Here is a 15,618-nt window from a genome sequence, read left to right on the forward strand (position 1 = left end):
GAACCCTGGACCCTGAACCCTGACATATCAACATGTAGCTTTCATCAATTTGTTCATTGGAAAGAGCTGTTGTCATAACCCCTTGTCTTAATTTCATTCATTTCATTATTGGCATTAATGACCTTCTATGACCGTGCTCTGCTCACATTGGGAGAGGGGAAAATAAATCTTAATTTTCTATATTTAAAAGTATTTATGAGGGACATTTACAAGGTTAAAGCCTATCTAATACTTCAGTACTAAATCTAGCCTGTCTAAATCTAAAAAGTTCCCTTTTGACAGGCTTTTCAGCTGTCTCTTATTATAAAGGTGTATTCAATCACTTCCTTACTATAGGTATAAGAACGATTTCAGTATCTAATCTTGATTCTAGGATTGCCTTCGGAGTCTGTTATTGACATTGTCAACATGAAAACCAGATTTGGGCTAGTGACAGTCAAGGAAGCCAGTCTGTGAAATCAGAAAAAAACAGTCAGAGACATAGGCCAAACAATAGCCTTATCAAAATGAAACTGTTTCAGACATCCTTAAGCCGAGAGCACTAAAATGGGGGGACTATATATAAAAAGGATGTAATTATTACACGGATCACCTGATAATATTTTCTTGCAAAACAAGAAATTAGTGCTATTCATTGTTCTGCTCTGAGGATAACATTGTGCATATGCTTTGCTCCCAAGATCTTGATTGTGAACACCAAATGACTCAAACTAAAAACATTGGTCAAGTTCCAGAGTAAATCCCTTTGTTTCTTAACCAGGTTATTGCCAATTCTCAGTGTCCCTATTGGCCTCTGGGCCAGTTATAACAGAAGTGGTCCGGATATATTGCGGGCCATAAGGACCATCTGGAAACACTGCAATGCTGGCTCATTTAATAATTTCATTTTAGTAATAGGTTATTAAGGAGACAGGATGATCAGTGCTACAATATTACTGATATTGCTGTTGTGTAAATATACTTAATTACTGTCAATTTCTGCTAAGCGCTAGGCCAGTGCTTTTTGGCTAGAAAATGACAGCTACAGTCATGCTCTTAATCCCTGTAATCCTGTCCAGTAATCTGTCGTTTCTGCTGTGATGGAACTGGAGTAAAGGAAAGCAGAGACAATGCTGAGCTCTCAGTGAGGCCTTGTGACTCCTGCTTTCCGAAATCATTTTCAAGATGAGCTTTTCCAGGATAGGGGATTAAGGCTTGCCAATGTCCTAAAAAGAGTGACAGGGCGCTGATTTGTCTGATCTACTGTGTATACTTTCAAATGAAATGTCTAATAAACCACAGCATTTATAGTATTAAGATGAGTCGGCGCAAATTCACCACGACAAAACATTCCTTCCCAGACTGCACTGAATTCAAATTTTAATCGTGTGACCAAACAAAAGCCAATTTTATTCATGTTGCATGAACAATTATTGCGAAGCTCACTGGACGATTTCAGATTGCTATTCCTGGTGTATATTTTATATTACGTTTACAGTATATTTGCATGTCAGATGATCTGATGACTATAAGCCACCATTACCTAAACACAATGTAGCATTATAAATTATCTGTATTAATTAGTGCACCTGTCAACTGAGCTGGATCCAAGGTAATCCAGGGAGCTTCTGCTGTAACACAATCATACACAGATGGGTAGCCTGTGACCTACATGACTAGGACCTGGAAGGTTTGTGGTTCAAGCTCAGATATAGCCACGATAAGATCCGTAGAGCTATTGGGCCCTTAAGCAAGACCCTTTACCCTGCAATGCTCCTGGGGATTGTCCCCTGCTTAGTCTAATCAAGGGTAACTTACAAAATATAAAAGCGTCAGCTAAATAATAAATTATTATTTATTATTTTATACACAGACATTCTGTCTTTGAAGCTGTATCCTATCTTTAGTAGTATAGTGCCATCTGCATTGGTGCGCACTGCTCAAGAGGCTGTTCATTCCTGAAACCTTTGGTATGTTTAAATGGACCCTGACAAAGAAGCCTACAAGCCCAGAAACAACAAGGCCATTTTAGGAATATTTTTGGACTGTGTATGCGTGTGTGTGTGCATGTGTAATATCAATAGGACAGGAAGCACAACACAGGTTGTAGTTGGTGAAGCAATCTTTATTCTTTATTGATGGATCGTAACCTTACAGCAGCCGAAAGGCTGCACTTGATTCCAATGCATTGCTGAGATGTAAATCTATACACAGATTTTGTGGTAGCTCCAGATTTGGAGAGAGTTTCTAGCAATGTATACTCCATTCATTAAAAATATACCAGGAAAGCCTAAGACTTATAGCACCACTGATATATAGAAATGTCATTAAATGTCAGGAACACAAGATGATGTAGGAATGTTATCTTGCTGTTTGGACAATGTGAAATTTACAGCAGTAAATGAGGAGAAAATGGTAAATATTTAGTGCCAAAAACATCTGTATTGGGAGATATGACTCTTCAGCAAGCTAACACTGTGGATTGAGATGAGAGAAAAAAAGGTTTAATGCAGACTTTAAGGACATGTCCTTTTATGGTTCAGTTGTTAGTTTTTGGCTTCAAGCCTATGAGCCGTCTCATCTCTGGCCAGAAATGAATAGTAAGCAAATAGAAAGGGCAGATTTATGACCTCTGACCCTTCCCATGGTCTTTTTAAACAGCAGCTCCAATGCGCCCACATTTGGAATGGATGCATGTTTCCACACCAAGAGACGCTCAATCAGGACACTCTATAAACAAGACGAAAGGTCCTGCAGGCTACAATATGAGAATACACCACCACTAAACCAGGCTGTGTTGCGCCATTGTTTATTTCAGTTTAACATATTCTTTTCACTCATTTCATGATCCACAAACATATGAACTGCAGGTGTTCTTTTTTTACTCAATAAACAATCATATCCTCTCATTCAAAGAAAATGTGATTATTAAACAAATGTTCTAGGGTCCTAAATTAACATACGCATCAGAAAAAAGCTTGTATTCTGCTGGTCTTTTTAACCCTTGTTTCTGACCACCCCCTCCCTCCTTTGGGCCAACTGACCCTCCACCTGTCAGGCCAGAGAGACCTTTCTGGCCACAGTTTGGTGAAAGACGCCTCTGAGCAAAGAGGGGTAGTCGACAGCCCTGAAGAGGTGACGCTGTGCATACGTGACATCATACGTGCGCCCCTGGCTGACCAGGTAACGCAGGTTGGACTCGTTCACCTGGCTGCCTACAGCCAGCACGTACAGCTCGATGCCGGCTGCCTGGACCTCCCGCACCCTCGTCTGGATGTCGTTCTCGGTCACGCCCTGGGAGCGGGCATCTGAAAACAGAAGCAGCTTCTTCTTCTTATTGCCGCTGCTCTTGAACTTCTCGATGACGAAGCTGAGGGCACCCGTCACGTCCGTCACCGAGTTCTGGAAGACGATGCCGTCGATCTGTTTAGCGACAGCGTGGTAGTCGTCTGTGAAGTCTGCCTCCATGTTGGCCTCTTTGCTGTACTGCCCCACAGCGACGCGAACCTCCACGGGGCCCACCTGCTCAGCTCTCAGGAAGCTTTCGGCCAACCGCTTCACGAACGTGCGGGTCGCCTCAAAGTTTTTACTGCCGACACTGGCTGAGCTGTCCATCATGATGGTAATGTCAGTATCGGTACTGAATGAAACTGCCAAGAAGACAGAGAGGTTTCTTTAAGGCTCAGTGGGACACTGACGATTAAGGGGAGATAGTAATGGTCAATGTTCGTTTCATGAGAGGGATATTTCAGAAACTTACTTGGACATTTGTAATTGGGGCACTTCTTATCTGTGAAACAAGAACACATATGACAACAGTCATTACATTTGGTTCCCTTCATCTTCACCCACAGGTCCTAGAATTTTTTTTCAAGTAACCTATGCTACACTAAATGTGTAGTAAATGGACCTTAATATCCAAACTACCGGTATGGTCATTTAAGTTTCAGAATTCAGGAGCAGACCCAACAGGCAATCTGACAACTAAATTAGCATTAGCAGTCAAAATATGACTATTTGTGTAGCAGAGCATCCAGAGTGAGTGACAGGCTACCTCAAAACTGGTAGCACAACCCTACCCCCTCCCATCTGAAGTCAGTGTAGAAAAGAAAATGAAAGTCAAACAAGTCATTTTCAGTGGACTACGGCAGGCTACAAATAATATTGAAGACATTTGGAAGGAACACATATCCGTATAAAATGCATTATTTGTGCTTTCTCGAATATCCTATTCCGATTTGAGGACATCCCTAATATATACTGTATATCAAGAGGAGGGAAATGTACCTTGACAAATGCTTGCTGTCAGGTTTTGCAGGAAGGACTCCTCAAGAAGCTCAGCAAAGTTATCCAGAAGGAAGAGGAACCCTGGTTTAGGGTTACTCTTACAAACAATGTCCCCAAGCTGTTCCTCATTGGGGAACCTACCACTATAGTCTTTAATTCCCAGGCCACCGACCTACAGAATCAACAGAAAATTAATCCAACAAGCTTGTGTATGAGAGAAAAACAGCGAGATGGTAGGTGTCATGGATCCATTCCCCTACCCTGATGCCTTCCTTGCACAGCACGTCGAGTGGCACGTCATCTCTGGTGATGTCCGATCGACCATCTGTTAAGACCAGTACCACACTTCTTTCTTTCTTAAGATTCTTAATCATGTTGTCCAGGGAATACTGCAGAGCTTCACCAGTGTAGGTTGCCTCAGCAAGCCACCTGAAGTCCTTCACAGCTCTGAAAACACACACATGCATAACACACTTACTCAGGTTTTTTTGGAGACATTTTCACCATTACTCACATACTTTTTCTCAGGTTTTGTGATGAAGCACCATACTGTTTTAGCTCTGTGAGGTTCTGTATGTTGTTGTCACCAAGCTGGACCACTTCCTGGGCCTTCTCCCCACTGTACTGCACCACACCCACTCGTGAGTCATTGACGCCAAACTGGGAAAAAGATGGAAGACATGGTCACAACATTGCTGTCTTACTCTGGCCAATACCAAACCACTGCCATAACCTGCCATTTACAGTAACTGTTGCCAGTGCCCTGCACTCTCTCAAAACCTGCTGTATCAATACTGCCAGTGCCTCATTCACTCATAACATGCTGTGTGACCATACTTGTCAGTCCTCCCAATTTTCTAGGGAGATTCCCAAAATTCATTGCCCTCCTGGGTGTCCACTTTTTTCACATCCTCTCTGTACAGGGTGTTGGCTGTATAACTGAAAAGCTCTACTGCTTACACACAGATGACAGTAGATATATTTTACATAAATCCGACCTGGAGGTTTACAGTGTAGAGTAGCAACACTTTTGCCAGCTGTTGGTGCAAAGCAAAGCTTCTAGTTTTGGTTGTGTACCGTTACACTCAGCTAGCAAATTAAGATAGCTGTATTTCAGCTTTAACGCTTTTAAACATTTCTTTCTGTTAAATGTCATGTTAATGTTTTTCATTTTTTCGTTAAGGCATGACTGCCTTATGCATAAAGAATGTTTGGAATAAATTATATTTTAATGTTCAGAACAGGCTAAAGCCACTTACCACTCCTGTGAAAATATTATTTGGACCCATTAAAAGCTTAAAGCTTTTAGTAAAAGAGGAATGACATTTTTGAGAGAAGTAGTTCATAATGAGTGATTAAACCAATGCAATTACTTCTAGTTATGTGCTTCCATTTGTTGTTCATTGTCTGTATGTTTTATATCGTTTGCCTATATTCTTTCTTTGAATTGAATAAATATCAGAAAAAAAACTACACGAAAACCTTATTTCATTTAATTTTTTCAAGTTTTTCCATGTTGAATTCATTTCCATTTTTGAAGATAATTTATGCCCCCCATGCCTTCACTCTAGTATTTATATACAGTAAATCACATATTCACAAAAAGTGAATGACACTTTCATTGTTAACTATGATCAGAGGTAAATGGCAGCCTCGAGTTGTTAGCATAATTTCTTACTATTTTGTTATCCTCATACATACCATAATTCAAGAATCAACTTCCATGAAACAAAAAATTTCCCCCACACCCCCCCTCCTGTTTAAAAACAAAAACAGGTTTAATTCAGATAAAGGCTTCACCTTAATTTGCTGGCTCGTCACCAGTCTGTCAATAACAGAAATGATAAAGTCCTTGGCTATTTCGAAGTTAGATCTTCCAATACTCTCAGAGCTGTCAACAACAAATGCAATGTCCAGTGGGCCACATTTGCATTCTGCAAAACATCAGGACAGGAAGAGCATTAGTTACCAGTACTGTCCAGTCACATACAGCAGATCAGCAATCAGAGAACCCGTACACAAGCTTTCTCAGAGTTACAAACATTTTCTACTCACCACAACAAGCTGGGAAAATAGAAAAGAGAATATTGACAGTCAGTTTATGAATAATTCAATTGTTTCTTAACAGTGTGATACGTCTTATGTTTGCAATTTATTGTTCAAGTTTATTCTGTGAGTTCAGTCTCAGTCGGTTTGTCTATAGTTTAGATAGACTTGACGAAATTCAATACATTTATTTTATTAATGTCTTTAGTTTTTCAACAATCCCATAATCATTTATCTAAATATGTCTAACAGCCCATAACCTGAAAGATATTATGCGCACATAGACATTAGACATTTACTGTGTATGTCCAGTCTCAGCAGTCAATGTTTTCAATAAAATATATTTTATACACAGAAGGTTTGTAGGTTACCAGATGCAATTGAGATCACAACCACAAGGAAATGTGTACACTGTATACCTTCAGTCAATTATCATCCAGAACTTTGACATTATACATGCGAACATTATACATCATACATTATACAGAACCCTGAAAAAATAACCCTAAATCGGCCCACCCTGACTCAGGTTATATCTAATAACCCTTTTAGATACTTCCTGGTATTTTATTTCATTGGAGTTAACTGTAATCTGCCAAATGGTCTGGTTCAGGTTCTGAACAGCAGAGGACAGCTTGGTCATGAAGAGATGAGATATTGTCTCCATGCTATTTCACAGTGCCATTTTAGCTTTGGACACAAGTTCGCTAGCCATCCGAAAACAACATATTCCCTTTGTGTCTGTTGCTTTTCCTCACTCTATTATAGCCAGATGTAGAGGTTTGGTGAAATGCATTGGGGGAGGAAGCATGCAAGCTAAGCAAAGAGAGTCAAAAACAAGGTACTCACAGCACATTTTCATGATAATATCAAGTATCTCGCATTCCTGAAGAGGAAGAAAAACGACAATGACTTTCAGCACAGTGTGATATTATTATGTTCACAGAGACCATTTCAATTTGAAATGATCTTTCAGTTGTCCATACGTTTTTGTCGAAAACAAGACTGTGCCACATTAGTTCATGTCATTTCCATTACTATAAGTTGTTTCATAACAGCCCATTATGAACCAATTTTAAAGATGCAGCATCCACCCTTGGGACTAAATTGGTTTCTGTTTAATCTTGTGAGCACCATATTGAGTTGATATCTTGCATTACATTTCCCAAAAATACATGCTCTATTAAGTCCATGGGCAATATTAAGTCTATCAGCAAACTTTGCTAACACTTCCTTTAACAGTCCACTATGTTCTAGGTATTTACTAGGTATAAATTAGGTATAATAACACATAATTGGGAAATTACCACTGGTAAAAAATTGGTAAATAATAAGAAAATAAAACTGAAATATTCCTCTATTACCAATCAATTCAAGTGACTATCTTACAGTTATCGAATGTAATTGTGTACTTCCTAGGAACTCCTAGGAGTATTATCTTAAGTTCCTAGGAAGGATACCTAACCCTTTGACTGAACGGTAGTCACTTGAATTGATTGGTAATAGAGGAGGTGTTTCAGTTTCTTAATATTTACCTACTTTATTTTGCCAGTGGTAATTACCAAATTATGTGTTATTGTTTTAGCATGTATTTACCTGTCTAATACCTAGTAATAGGGGGACTGTAAAAGAAAGCTTTATACAAATGTACTTGCACTTAACATTCTGATGATCATTATAGTAAGAGCATTTGTTCATTTAAAATAGTTTAGGTGTTAAAGCATATCTGCAACACTTACTGCAACAGTGTTACTTTGAGGGAAATTCAAATCACATTACAGTGATGAACAATAGCCCCATGTGTTTTGGGCTGTCTCTGCTCTGTATATTTTCTGTAACAGACGAGTGAGCATGACATTTTCCCGTAGTTCTCATACTCACATCAGCACCGGCAGGGCCAGGTGGTCCAGGGGGTCCCTGAAAAGAAAAATCTATACACTTAGAGGCTTCTGGGAAATACAGCATGAGTGTAATGACTAATGATGATGCATGATTAAGGCTGAAGTCATCGGGGGCCTCGGTGGCGCAGCCTGTAGAGCACTGACCACGTGCTCATTGCGAGCCGCGACGTTGGCGGTTTGAATCTGACCGTCTGACCTTTGTCGCATGTCTTTCCCTCTCTCTCACTCCCATTCTTCCTGTCTCTCTGTACTATACTGTCCAATAATACTGAAAAAGGCCTAACAAATATCTAAAAAAAAAAAAGAAAGGCTGAAGTCATTTCCTCATAATTGGATTTTCTACACAGCTATGGAATGGAGTGCAGTTTGTTGTATACATTTACATTTTAGTCATTTGGCAGACACTTTTAATCCAAAGCAACTTACAAGTGCAAACTGTATACAGTGCCCTTCATATTTATTCACACCATTGAAAAGATTTGCTAGAGAAAAGGTATTTTAGTATGTATATATTACTTTAATAATTACTGAGTTAATTAAAAATAACACATTTATCAAATACATTTACCCTCCTCTCCCTCTGAAAAGAGTGTCACAAATATTTATATTCATATCACTGTTTTCAGGTTTTGTGTACTCTCCCTTCACAAGGATAACTACCATAGTGTTTTATGGGATTGGTGAACATAGTATTGCCATTCCGCCACGAAGACATCATGGAGGAATGGCAAGACAATTTGGCCTGTGCTGATGGACTGTTGTCTGCAATTAAAACCAGACTTTTTTGATATTGGTTATGGCAATGCAGTAATTTTGTTGACAGTACTTCTCGGGTGATTTCAAGATACGCATTGGAAAGTTGTCTTCCTGGAGGATTCTTTTGCCAAAAAGTTTGAACTTTCTGGCAGATGCAACCAGGCTTTGGTGAAAATGTTTTGGCCTGTGGCTCTATATTTGAGTTGATGATTCCAATTGCGTTGACATGAACCCCACTAGATACAAAACAACCCCAGAAAATCGAACATGCATACTGTATGTGACATTAGGAAGGATGTTCTTTTCAAAATAACCATCCAAACCCACTGTTGAGATCAAATTAAATGCGAGATGTAACATTGCGATGAGCTTCAGTATTGCTGAGATAGGAGATGAGATGGGAACATTGTGTGGGAGGTACCAGTACATCTTTTATTTCTCCCAGAAGCGTAATTATTTGTATGGCTGGGTGTTTGTCACAGAAGTCCCATGGGAGTTTCTCTTTTTTGGCAGTTTCTTGTCCACAATTGTTTCGGAGGATAACTAATCAAAACAAATGCAGGCTCTTTCCGCGATGGACAAAAACGATTAAAAGCAGCATATCACTGCATTTAGCCTACTAATATTTTTTACTAATGGCAACACTCATTTTGTTAAACTTCACGGTTGAACATGGTCAGTCACTTCCCACTGCTTCGCATGAGATATTATAATTATTAATTAATTATATAGTTAATTTAATAAATGATTTTGTAAATATTTTCTGTGGCAAACACCCAGCCTTAATTATTGTTTGACTGAAATCATTCATTTGAATCATCCGTTTAATTATTTCTTGCTCTGGGAGATGAAATAGTGTGATTATTGTTGCAAAGATTATTTCAGTGCATCTTCGAAGTCTAGATCTGGGTCTCTGTCTGGCGCCTCGGTTTACGCCTGCTCTATAGAGGCAGAGAAATTTCACACACAAATTGACCCTCGTTAATAGCGTGAACTTTAGTAAATTCAACGGAATACATTATCAGCCCCACATATAATATATCTGCACTTTATTTGCGCGATCCACCCTTAAAAGCAATAAGGACAGAAGGGCATCTTGCGATGACTCGCCTAGGTCACACGAATACTGCGATTCTATCCCCGTCTGGCAGTTTGATACATACGACACATATTTTCTGGGTAGAATGCGTCATATGTCCGCTTGAAAATCATCACAAAAGGCTTAGTAAATCTGGCCCTGTATGTGTGTTATCTTATTTTTTATCCCAATGAAATGCGAAACCATGGGAGGCCACACAGCAGGAAAGATTGAGATCACTTTGGAAACAATATATTACTTGTTAGTCTCTGATCTCTGCTGATCTTCAGATGAAAACAAAAACCAGCAGACTCAGTAGCTCAGATCAGGATTGACAATCACTTGGTACATTTTTTGAGGATACAGTATAGTAAAATGGTGTTAATTTTGGAGGGGACTGTACCATATTTCAATTAATTTAACCTCCTCAGTGCAATTATTGGCACTCAACTTAAAACTGTGTTTACAGAACAAATTGAGACTTTGCACATCTTGGATCCCATGAACTCTATAATACTCACAGATTTGCCCTCTGGTCCCCGGTGGCCCTTCGCCCCCTTAGGGCCAGGACTTCCAGGCTGGTCATTCTGCAGGACAGAAACAGAACATGTCACGACAAAACTCAATTCAAGATACAGTGTATGGCCTCCAGAATTTTGAAAACAATGAAAACGTGATTATCTGAACAGTAAGGATTTAGTTTACACACAATTTTGATGATGAAACAGCTGTCTAAGCCAAACACCAATATTTACTTTTCCAATATTTCAGTTTGGCCTGTTGCTCTTCAAAACACCCAAAATTAGAAAGCTTAGTTGCAGCAACAGCTAGAGCCAAATTTTACATTACATTATTGGCATTTGGCAGACGCTCTTATCCAGAGCGACATACAGTTGATTAGACTAAGCAGGAGACAATCCTCCCCTGGAGCAATGCAGGATTAAGGGCCTTGCTCAAGGACCCAACAGCTGTGCAGATCTTATTGTGGCTACACCGGGATTAAAACCACCGACCTTGCGTCTCCCAGTCATTTACCTTAACCACTACGCTACAGGCCGCCAAATAACTGGACAGATAGTGCAGAGTTTGAGCACAAGCTCCACAGCAAAAATATATGCCCTAACACAATAATTCAGACCACCTGCTCACTTCAAAGCACAGGTCTGCAGACGCTGGAATCCCACATGCTGTTTCAGTTAACCATAAAATTTGTCCTTTCAAAGAACTGCTCCGCCATGGAAAAATAATACCTATCCACTCAGGAAAGACAAGGAATCTGGGATACTGACATAATTTACCGTTCACAAATGAACTTTTGACATTGTAGTTAAAATAGCGATATGCCAATCAGCACATTTAACCATAATGGACTAACTTTGGACATGCTTCTCAATTTTGAAATGGGAGTCAGCTTGGGGGCACAATTAATACAAATATGTTCAGTTCAGAGAGAAACCAAGATGTGAGCACTCCTCATTCAAAACACCATTGGCATCAAGAATATATGGTAGTTCTTGATTTATTTCAAAACTGGCCAATGATTTGTTTAAAGTGAGCCATTTACGTAAATCTGATCCGAGTCAATCAAATATTGAGCTGATGCTGGTTTTAGCAGTTCACCCAAAAATGAATTCATGAATTAAGTGGATGTTTCCACTAACCTGGAGTAGTATCTGTCCATCTACAGAGTTTTGCAAAAATTAGATTCGTTTTCTTTTCTGTAGCTCACCCTGGTAAAATGGACCTGGCGGGTCCATCACTTTCTGACCTCAAAGCGCCAGAAAAATACATTCCAAAAATTATCTTTCCAAATATAATCCAGCAGTTACTCACAAACATCCACAGAGCTTAAATGGTGCACTTTCATCAAGAGCTACTTCAACCCAAACAATGTCAACTGTGTAATATCCGGGCAGTCTAATGCTATGTGGTGACGTCACATTGCCGAAAGAAACTATTCCTTATAGTTTCAACATAGCAACTTGTTAGCAATTTACTTTGTTAAGTCACAAAATTGCTCCAAATTTAATGGATGATATTTTAACAGATGAAATTTATGTTGTATGAAAACAGACCTTATTTTCTGCATAAATAGAACCTATAGTTATTAGGACTACATACTGCAACATGATAGCAGTTTGGTTGAAACCATCTACTAAGTAAGCTCTGCAGATGTTTCTGAGTAGCTGCAGCAGAATTATACAGTATTTGGAGAGAGATGTTGCTGTTGAATGTTTCTAATATCATTTTTTGGTTGTACCATGGTGAGCCACGGTGAATAACTAGAAAACTCGTCAAAGTTCAGCGAAACTATTAGGATGAACAGCCACTACTCTGGGTAACATACTGTACCTTCATTTCACTTTTGGATGAACTTCCCCTTTAAGCATTTAAATATTTGCGTGAAATACAGTCGCTATTAGGTTTCTTCTGAATGCTCAGTCCAGTTCATTAAGGCTTCCACAACAGTACATGGAGTAACAGCCTCACTAAAACAAACCAGCTGCCACATATGTCTGCAAGACGCATGGTCACAGACTAGTCACTTCACAGAGACCTCAGAAGGAATCAGCAATGCTTTTATATATAGCAGCTATTCTCTGTAATCTCAAAGAGACATCTAGATTTTGACCGTGAAAAAACATGCATTGTTTTTCCCTTTTTCCTGCAGAATCAATGGCATAGCCTGCAGTGATGAGGGGATGGAGGAGAAAAGGAGAAAAAGACAGGAGTGAATAAGAATGTCAGGAAGAGAATAAGCGAAGAAAGGGAAAGAGATTCATTTTCATAAATTACACTGTAGTGTAAACATTTAAAGACAAGAGAAATCCCTTTCTTGACTATAATGCTCAATGACAAGAAATGTTCAGTCCAGAATATATTTAATCTGGAAACACTTAACATACAAACAATGGCAAATAATGGAAACCAGCTATCCTCAGCATTCATGTTTTATAGGCTACATTCTGATCCAAGCTGAACAATGGTCTATTATGCTTCCTTTTACAACTCAAGGTAACATTTAATGGTCTGCATAAAGCTATAATAACTGAAGGACAATTTTAGAAGTTCTAGAAGGCAATGTGAACAAAGTAAGCAAAATTCTTCAGTTTGTATACGTTTGTATTAGGAGGTGGTTTCCCAGCGTATGTCATCTGCACTTTGATGAAACAGTCAAACAGCGGTACAGTTGTAATGAGGTCGGACCATTCATAAAATAATAATGAGGTAGTACAGACTCCAGGTTCCACAGACATAGTGGACACTTTCATTGCTTGTTATCACCAAGAGCAACTTGCTTAAAAGTACATTAGCTTTTAAATATATATCAAAAACACTTGAACTAATTTTTGTTTTTGCAGCAGATGAACTGCATAACAGGTCTATTCTGATACCAAATGGCAGTGACCTGTACTTCAAAACGTGCCAAACTGTGCAGAACCCCGCATGAGCTGGTTCTGAGAGTACTATAATTTTTGGGAGTGACTATTTCCTTGCTCCTGGGTGCATTTAAAGTTTGAACTGAAATGTAAGCTTTGATGATTATTCAAAAGCCTTGGAGCGTTAAGAACTTTCAAATCATTCCCAGATTATAAATATCCTGTGTAAGTCATTCACAATGACGTATTTGCTGATTTACAGGGTCCAATAGATAACCATCTTCAAAACAAACTATGCTTCCTACACTGTCGCTAGTGAGGTGGGTGTTAGATTTTGGCGTTTTATCAAGCTTCAAGATATAACTGATTTAAAATGTTTTACGCGCAAGTTCTGCTCCTATTCCTAAACCTTCAAATGCATGTCCCCACAGTCACCCTGTTTCCCCACTTTATTAAAATTTCATTTGAAATGCCTTGATTTGAGGTCTAGGTGCCGATAACCATTTGTCTTTAGCCTAACCAGGAAACCAGTCAATAGAAATGATCATATGTAAATGAGCGTTTTGTCACAGAGGATGAAGCACTTCCTTTCAGCTGGTTTCCATTTGTTCAGATACTGCATAAAAACTGTGTCATTCCCAGTAAGGATTGTGTAAGTTTGGAGAAAGCTCAGGAGAACGAACAGATTACCTGGAACAACAAATAAAGAGCTGAATTTGTCTTTCACCCTCAAATTGCGAGTAACAACTTTCTTTCCTGAACGCAATTTGAAGTACCAGCAGCGAACAGAATTATAATTAAGAAGGAGACACAAGCATTTCTTCATGGGGGACAATTCTTGGGGGCCAACAGGTGGAGAAGGCCCATATGTTTTAATAAAAAAGAGGGCCCAGAGAAATATTCTTTCAAGGAGCCCAGAATTCCTAGCTAAGCCCCTGATTATACAAGATCAAAGACATTTTTACACTAAACTTGATGCATCTGGAACATGAGACAAAGCATCTCATTTTGTCTTTCTATGGAATCAGTTGGTGAAAAATACACATACTCATGGCTGCCGCCATCATTGCCAGGGGTGTTTGCACAAAGTATTAAACCAGTGGTACCAATAATTGTGGAACCTGTTCTTTGGGTATGTACCTTTTTTATTTGGAAGACTTTGGTTGATTCCATTGAATCATTAATAAAACGCACAATTTCATGCGTGTTGGAAAATAAAGCTTATGTCAATAACTGTATTATTTTTTAGTTTAGAGACCTCTTTGTGCATATTTATCAAGGGTGCCAAAAATTCTGGAGCCCACTGTATGTAAGCAAAATCTCTGTATTTTTACTCTTGGTAAGTTCATGAACTCAGCAGATGGCTGCTGCCTTTACAGGCTGTGTTCCCTTGTCTGTTAACAGCAAAATGTTTAAACATTTTACAGCTTTTTTGGGCTGTTCATGAGTACGAGTGTGTCTGTCGGGGGCTTGTTATAGAAAGCCCCATATCCAATGCTTCCATGACAACCAAACATACACAGCTGGAACTCCACAATACTGATGGCCAACCACTTTTATGAAGCAGAACATTAAAGTCATTTCAAAAGTTTTGTACCTTGTTTTCAGTTTCACTTAAACATACAGCTGTGTTGATGATCGCACATTTTAGCAAGGAATTAGTAGAGACTGGACTGCTTCATTCATTCCAGATGACATAGTGACAGATAAGAACATTCTGGATTGACTCACATCCAGCCCAGGGTCACCAGCCTCTCCGTCATCTCCTTTGGGTCCAGGGCTACCACTTGCTCCCTGTGAAGATAAAAGGTGTTTTCAGTGCTAAATCATACATCATGCATCATATAGCAAAGCATGTAAATTGTCTTGACTTAATGTCCCCTGGAACTCTGTTACATCTTTTGAGTCTAAAGTGTTTACACCTGTTGGCTACAAGCCAGCTCAGCAATCTTCTGCAGCCCACCAGACTGCCCTCACATTCCTGATACCATTCTTCTCCATCTGAAACACGACTTTGCTTTGGAGTCCACTAATTCAAAAGAATCTACTATAGTTCATTCTGACCATGGTCACTGGCACATCCTTGGATGACCACATGTCTTGCCACTGTACATTCATATACAACAAATGTTTAATTATAAAAGTAAAAACAAACCGGCTCTCCTGGGTCTCCTCTTGGACCTGGATAACC

General features: G+C 39.2%; 1 protein-coding gene across 1 annotated transcript in view; it reads right to left on the reverse strand.

Moving 5' to 3' along the window:
* Positions 1-2,083: 2,083 nt before the first annotated feature.
* Positions 2,084-15,618, reverse strand: part of LOC133124049 (collagen alpha-1(VI) chain-like) — a 40,694-nt gene continuing 27,159 nt past the window's right edge. Inside the window, exons 24-35 of the mRNA XM_061234891.1 lie at positions 15,583-15,618; positions 15,159-15,221; positions 10,569-10,634; positions 8,194-8,229; positions 7,162-7,198; positions 6,322-6,330; positions 6,067-6,200; positions 4,817-4,926; positions 4,527-4,713; positions 4,267-4,438; positions 3,740-3,769; positions 2,084-3,629 (exon numbers count right to left, since the gene is read on the reverse strand). Of these exons, the coding sequence (XP_061090875.1) occupies positions 3,034-3,629; positions 3,740-3,769; positions 4,267-4,438; positions 4,527-4,713; positions 4,817-4,926; positions 6,067-6,200; positions 6,322-6,330; positions 7,162-7,198; positions 8,194-8,229; positions 10,569-10,634; positions 15,159-15,221; positions 15,583-15,618 (1,476 nt within the window). The 3' untranslated portion in view covers positions 2,084-3,033. The remainder of the gene's footprint in view (positions 3,630-3,739; positions 3,770-4,266; positions 4,439-4,526; positions 4,714-4,816; positions 4,927-6,066; positions 6,201-6,321; positions 6,331-7,161; positions 7,199-8,193; positions 8,230-10,568; positions 10,635-15,158; positions 15,222-15,582) is intronic.

Source organism: Conger conger, chromosome 3 (genome assembly GCF_963514075.1).
Source record: "Conger conger chromosome 3, fConCon1.1, whole genome shotgun sequence".
Taxonomy (NCBI): domain Eukaryota; kingdom Metazoa; phylum Chordata; class Actinopteri; order Anguilliformes; family Congridae; genus Conger; species Conger conger.